This window comes from Oncorhynchus nerka, linkage group LG13, assembly GCF_034236695.1.
Source record: "Oncorhynchus nerka isolate Pitt River linkage group LG13, Oner_Uvic_2.0, whole genome shotgun sequence".
Classification (NCBI taxonomy): Eukaryota; Metazoa; Chordata; class Actinopteri; order Salmoniformes; family Salmonidae; genus Oncorhynchus; species Oncorhynchus nerka.
Window position 1 is genome coordinate 13475653 of NC_088408.1, and position 7500 is coordinate 13483152.

The 7500-nt window shown below is 41.2% G+C and overlaps 1 protein-coding gene across 1 annotated transcript in view; it reads left to right on the forward strand.

Annotated features, from left to right (window-relative positions):
* Positions 1-7500, forward strand: part of LOC115123956 (neurexin-3b-like) — a 474303-nt gene that overhangs the window by 308122 nt on the left and 158681 nt on the right. Inside the window, exon 14 of the mRNA XM_065026202.1 lies at positions 7009-7190. Within this exon, the coding sequence (XP_064882274.1) occupies positions 7009-7190 (182 nt within the window). The remainder of the gene's footprint in view (positions 1-7008; positions 7191-7500) is intronic.

The window sequence follows — 7500 nt, forward strand, 5'->3', positions numbered from 1 at the left end:
GTAAATGGAAGGCCGTGTTGCCAAACCGAGTCTTTGTCCTTTGAAGAATGTCTCTGGTTTTCAATTGGATAGTTGTAGTAACGTCGTTGTGTGATAGACGGGATACTTTGTCTGTTCTTTCCTTGCCTACGTTTGCAGCTGCTGTTGCTAATTCAACTGCTGGGAGGTATCACTTCTGTAGTGAATAAGAGTTCAAAGTTCATACCATTCGCAAACAAAGCTCACGCTGAGGTTGGCTTAGTTCTGTAGTTGACATCGTCCTTTTAACGCAGAGGCTGCAGACCTCACCTACTTGGAACAGGAGGTGATATTGTCGTCAAGGCTTTATATAGGTAGGGAGGGGAGGGCGTGTTTGAAAAGTGTTATAGCCCATGTCTCTTCACAGGGGCGGGCCACTGATTGAGCAGAGCCCTAACCTTATGAAAACCCAAATCTCTCATTTTGAAGCTAAAATTACATTTAATCTCTTCACCAATAGTTATATTCAAACATTTAAATTGAACAACAATTCCATGTGAATCCGATAACTACAATGTGCAGACTTTCCACTGTAGAGTTTATGTCATCTCATCATTGATGAGAATGTCTCAGATGACAACCGAACTGACATCATATTCATTAAGTACCACCGCATATGTTCAATTGTTCGGATTACCAGAATATAGTTCATTTCCCCCCACCTTCTGATGTTCCCAGAATCTCTATGTTAACCAAGGGTTTTGCAAATGTAACCTAAGTAGGGTAGAGAGAGGAAAAAGGGGGGAAGGGGTATTTATGACTGTCATAAACCTACCCCCAGGCCAACGTCATGACACGTCTCTCTCTCTCTCTATTGTCGAGAAATGTTTTATAATTTAATGTGTTTACTGTTTGTCTATCTTTTTTATGTATTTGTCTACAAGTTTCTATATGTTTACAACAACCAAGGGGAAGATATCAGAATAGGGGCATTGGGGAATAATAACATATTGTATGGAATACATTTGTACTGTAGTGAAGCCATCTCTAGAGTAATGCAAGGTCTCTTTCATGATCATGTGAAACGTCAATTGCTATGGAAACGCTGGGATGAGTTTTTCATTGATGTTAAAGGTAATTATGATGCAACTATGACGGTGATACAATATGGATTACAATTATCGTCATGAATATTAAGGCTATACGCACTACATGTTACACACCTAGACACGCAACCATGCAAATTGGCAAAGTTATTAATTATTTGGACATCACACATTATAGTCTTACTCTTATACAGATGTAGACACTCTCACTATATCACATCCAATATCATACACATCAACCTACTCAAATGTACTACACACATAAGATCTTGTCTCAATTTTCTAACATCTGTGGCGTTGGCTCACAGGCAAACAGGGTATAAAACACATGTAGCTAGAACCTATTTCTTGAAATCTTTAGAATTATTTTGTCATGGACAAAGAAACTCAAAAGGTGTGATGATATTAATGAACTAACATTTCGATCTGAATGTGCAAATAGAATGATTCGCAAGGAAACTCCTTTTGAGTATGAAAGTGAAGGAAAAAGAGATTTGGCTCATTAATCATTAATTAAATGAATATGAGAGAGAACAGAGTAGACGTCAAACGTGTGATTTATGACCCTATGTCATAATTATAATGCTTCTGATAATAATAATAACTTTACATTATTAATTTTTAAGTCAATTAAAATGTGTGTGAAAGTGTACACTTTTGTTTCACAGTAGATTTGTTTAAGACCACCAAGAAACACTTGATTTAGCCCACTGCATTAGTTATTAAGTGGGGTAGAAAATGAATCTGTTTAAGTCATAAGCAAAGGGCCCAACTTAAAGAGTATAATTACCCTTTCAAAAAGAGGATGGCATGATTGACTGTGACAGCCACCCCCTGGAGAGCAGCTCTCCTTTGGGGTATAAAGAATTTTTAAATATTTTTTTTTATCCCCAACCTAGGAAAAATCACCTGTTGTTTGGGTATTGTTATGTTATATATGCCCTCCTATTGTTGAAATGTTTAGATAAAAAAACATTGTTTCAAACACGCCTGCAGAGACATACACACACACACACACACACACACACACACACACACACACACACACACACACACACACACACACACACACATACACACATCCCTCAGACACAGACACACACACACCCCGAAAACATTGTTTTGAAACACAATTGCATACACACACGCAAACGCACACGCACACACACACACCCCAGGATAGATCAACTGCAAACACATGCTTTAACATACACAGATGCACTATCTTGTAAACACTAACTATCTTATAAACACTAACTCTAAAGTGTGACAGCTTCTATATGCAAACATTAACACTCTAAGGCGTGAGAACGGACGACAGGATGTCCTGACAGGATGCCCATATATGGGCACTCCTTAGAGCACTTGATAACTGCCCTGACAGGATGCCCATATATGGTCATACACCACGTGACCCATGACATAGGGTCATACATTTGATGTGTGCCGTCTACTGTATTCTCTCTTGGGTCAGTCAATTACTAATATACTAATACTCTTAGTAAAAGTATTTATCTTCAACTCACAGTCTGTGAATTCTATTCGATTAAATAGATTGAAATTGTACGTTAAACATCACAGCATAGGCGAAAGATATGTGTTGCATAGAAACCCGAAGTGGATGGCCAGCAGAGATAGATGGGATGGGCTGAGGGAACCTGAGGATTGGGATGTGGAATTGGAGACAAGTGGGAGTGGAGCTGCTGTGTGAGAGACAGATGGTCAAAGGTAAAAGTTACAAAAAAAAGTACAAATAAACATCATTAAAAGCTTGTTTGAATGACACTGAGGGGCAGTGTTTTTACAACTAAGGTCGGGTTGCCTGAGGCTGATGCCGTGCAGGTGTTTTTACACATGCATATACACACACTCCCATTCAAATAAACACATACAAGAACACACACATACATGTAATAGTGCCAGACATGCACACAAACATATACAGTTGGCATGGCTGTTATGATTTCAGTTATCCTTGATGTCCTTATTTACAATTCTTCTTATTTTTACAATTCTTTTAATTTTTAATTTTTGCGTTGTTTGCTGTTTTCTTCTGTTTTTTCCTTTTTTCTCGTTTGTTCATTCTTGGTTGTTGGTGCACTGGGGGTTCTTGGGGGTTTGGGAATGTAATTAATTGTATTTTTTATTTGTATTTTTTCTTCTTGGTGTGGGTATTGTGTTTCAGATATTCAATGAAAAAAATTATAATAATAAAAAAATCTAAAATAACCTATGTTAGCCATCCACAGAAAAATACTGAACCTTAGCGCGCACACTCATACACACACACACACACACACACACACGCACGCACGCACGCACGCACGCATGCACGCACACACACACACACACACACACACACACACACACACACACACACACACACACACACACACACACACACACACACACTCATACACACACACACACACACACGCACGCACGCACGCACGCACGCACGCACACACACACACACACACACACACTCATACACACACACACACACACACACACACACACACACACACACACACACACACACACACACATAGTCTATACGCGCACACTATAGCTACATTTGACTCCACGGCTGATCTGAATTCAGCTGGGAGGGAGGAGGGAGGGAGGGAGGGAGGGAGGGAGGGAGAGAACATTTCAGGTATGACAAAGCAAGGCCAGATCCAGCCTGACCTAGCTGAAGGCTTACAGCTGTCTCACTGTCTAACAGTATGAGCCAGAGCTTCCTGGGCTTTGTGAACTATACCATTTTGAAGAATGCTCGTTGTATACAATATGTAGGGCTGAAGATAAATATGTATGTTACATGTAAGTCTAAAACATCTCACATTAGTGTCCTGTCCACGTCTGTACATTATGCTGCCTCATGCTAGAGAAACAGGACATAGGCGCCTTCCCTATGGACTGTTCTGGCTTGGGCTTACAAAACATCTAATAGTGTCTGATCAAGTCCAATAGGTTCCAGAAGAGTGTGTTTATTACATGGTCTTAACTCTGTGCCTGAAGGCAGGTTCGAGACAGTTACCTGGTGGCTTCGATCACATCTTTCTCTTTCTCTCTATTCTCTCCATCCCTCTATTCTCTCTCTCCTATTCTGTCTCTCTACCTCTCTCTCTCTCTCTCTCTCTCTCTCTCTCTCTCTCTCTCTCTCTCTCTCTCTCTCTCGCTTGCTCTTTCTCTTCCCTCTCTCTCTCTCTCTTCCCTCTCGCTCTACATCCGTATGTGAATTCTGAGTCTCTTGGGTCTTCAGTCTGCAGGACAAACCAGATTGTTTCTGACCACTTAGAGAGACCAGATTGTTTCTGGCCACTCAGAGAGACCAGATTGTTTCTGACCACTCAGAGAGACCAGATTGTTTCTGACCACTCAGAGAGACCAGATTGTTTTTGGCCACTCAGAGAGACCAGATTGTTTCTGACCACTCAGAGAGACCAGATTGTTTCTGACCACTCAGAGAGACCAGATTGTTCCTGACCACTCAGAGAGACCAGATTGTTTCTGGCCACTCAGAGAGATCAGATTGTTTCTGGCCACTCAGAGAGACCAGATTGTTTCTGGCCACTCAGACAGACCAGATTGTTTCTGGCCACTCAGACAGACCAGATTGTTTCTGGCCACTCAGACAGATGTTGGAGGTGAAAGATTGAGAGCTGGATCAGTAATACACTGATGGAGAGATGGGGAGGACGGCCACATTCTCTATTAAACTAGCAATTGACCCCCCGCAAGTTTTATCTGGCATCGCCTTCTGTCTGCACTGTGGTTCTTGCTAGATGCATACATACACACACCCACATACAAACACACAAACACTCACACCCACACACAGACGTATACACAGCCCGTCAGAGCCCGAGTGGTTGTGAATAGCTCCGTCCAAACAGTAGCTCCAGCCTATTGATCTATCAGGCACTCTGCTAAAGGTCTCTTTGATCTCTTGATGATGTTTACAGTGAGTGAGCTGGCTGAGGATTTCTATAGATCCTGACCGTTTAATAGTGATGTCTTATGCGGGCTGTTTTGTGGGTTTAAATACAATGCACCCTAACTTTGAATTTCTCTCTATATGTCTGTCTGTGTCTCTCTCTCTGTCTGTGTCTATCTCTGTCTGTGTGGCTCTCTCTCTCTGTCCCTGTGTCTCTCTCTGTCTGTTTGTGTCTATCTCTGACTGTGTGTCTCTCTCTCTCTCTGTCTGTGTCTCTCTCTGTCTGTCTGTGTCTATCTATGTCTATGTCCATCTCTGTCTGTCTGTGTCTTTCTCTGTCTGTCTGTGTCTATATATGTCTGTGTCTATCTATGTCTTTGTCTATCTCTGTCTATGTCTATCTCTGTCTATCTCTGTCTCTCTTTGTCTGTGTCTCACTCTAGTTGTGTCTATCTCTGTCTGTGTCTCTCTCTGTCTGTGTCTCTCTCTCTGGCTGTGTCTATCTCTGTCTGTGTCTGTCTGTCTGTCTGTCTGTCTGTCTGTCTGTCTGTCTGTCTGTCTGTCTGCCTGCCTGCCTGCCTGCCTGCCTGCCTGCCTGTCTGTGTCTCTCTCTCTCTCTAGTAGACAATGTATTTCAGGCATCTACCCTTTTTCTCACTCTGCATATGTTATATTAAACCAGAGGAAGGTTCTTCGATTTTTTTTTCCTACTACCAGCCTTTGTTCTTGGTTTGCAGGCTTATGTTTAATACATGAGGATTGGGAGACTTATTCGATTGTTGGCCTCTGCGCCTGTTATTCCCAGGCAGGGACTATTTTAAAGAGTTGCTTTAGGTCAGAAAATGCACCCTGGGATCTGTCGTCTCCCACCTCATGTGGTAGACTTTCTGAATAAGATTAGTATTTAGAACATGGAGGACTTACCTTTGACTAAGTGATGTGGGAGGATTTGGTTCTATGGCCTTTATCCCAAATAAGGTGAATCCACTTTGGAGGACAAATGTGAAATGTGACCGCACCATCCCTGGTGTCTGGGTTGGGGTCATTTCTGAATTGAGTTGGAAATTGGTCTTAAATTCCAACTCAATTCTTGAATTTGAATTGATTTTGAATTGGCCAAACCCCACAGCTGTTAATGAATTTAAATTCAAATGGATAATGTATTCCATAAATCACATTTATTTCTGACAGAATTTATAGTTACCAATACTATGTTGTTACATTCTTACATTTCATTTTTTTAAACAAATTCTCTAAAGTTTTAAATAATTACAGTGGTCTGAAAATATTGTTATATAATTGTGTAGGTTGTCTATAATAATTCATAATTCACTTAGATGTTATTAAATATAAAAAATACACGTACTGTATATATCCCAGAATACATTAAGTTAAAACACTCCAGAATGGAACGGAACAACCTAACATGCCATGACAAAAATACAGAGTTATCATCAACCTAATATTTGAAATAGTAAATGTATTGAGGTATTGGTCAAAGGAATGAGACTCATATGTTACATGTCTCAGGTTAATTTATTTGAATTGGTTTTAATTCAATTCTACTTCCTTTAATTCCATTTCAATTCAAATTCAGATTTCTGTGGCCAATTCCAATTTCAATTCATGTCATGGGTTGATCCCAAGTAGTAGTGTTCTAGACCGAGAAGCTTGTACCTCTCTTTTTCTCTTTCAGTCTCTCGCTCTGTCTCTCGGTCTCTCTCTCTCTTTCTCTCTCTTTCTCTCTCACTCTCGCTCTTTCTCTCTCACTCTCTCTCTTTCTCTCTCAGTCTCTCTCTCTCTCGGTCTCTCTTTCTCTCTCGGTCTCTCGCTCTCTTTCTCTCTCAGTATCTCTCTCTCTCTCCCTTTCAACCCCTCTCTCCCTCTCTCTCTTTCCATGAGGTGATGTTTTTCAACTTGGGCATTGATTTTGCTATCTACATTAGCTGAAATGTACCAATATAGTTTTTCTAAAACATCTCTCTCCCTGTCTCTCTGCAGCTGGTACCACGTATATCTTCGGTAAGGGCGGGGGTCTGATCACGTATACGTGGCCTAACAACGAGAGGCCCAGCACGCGTACCGACCGTCTGGCTGTGGGCTTCAGCACCACCATCAAGGATGGAATCCTGGTTCGCATCGACAGCGCTCCACGACTAGGGGACTACATCATGCTACACATCGTGAGCTATTTTTTAGACTACTACTGTGTGCCCTATAGCTTTTGCAAGTGCCATGCTCTACAAACTGAGCCACATGGGACTAACCATTCAGTCTACACTGTGCTCCTATCTAACCCTCGGCAGGGAGATGACATCCAGCACTACATTGTTAGTTTTACTACTAAATTGCCAAGTTTTCAGGGGCCTCGGTGTATTTACAGTGACTCCTTACTGTAGTAGTTCAAGTAATTTCCCTTCTCCCTGGTTTTAAACTGTTATTTCAGTTACTGATGCTTCTCCCTGGTTTTAAACTGTTATTTCAGTTACTGAT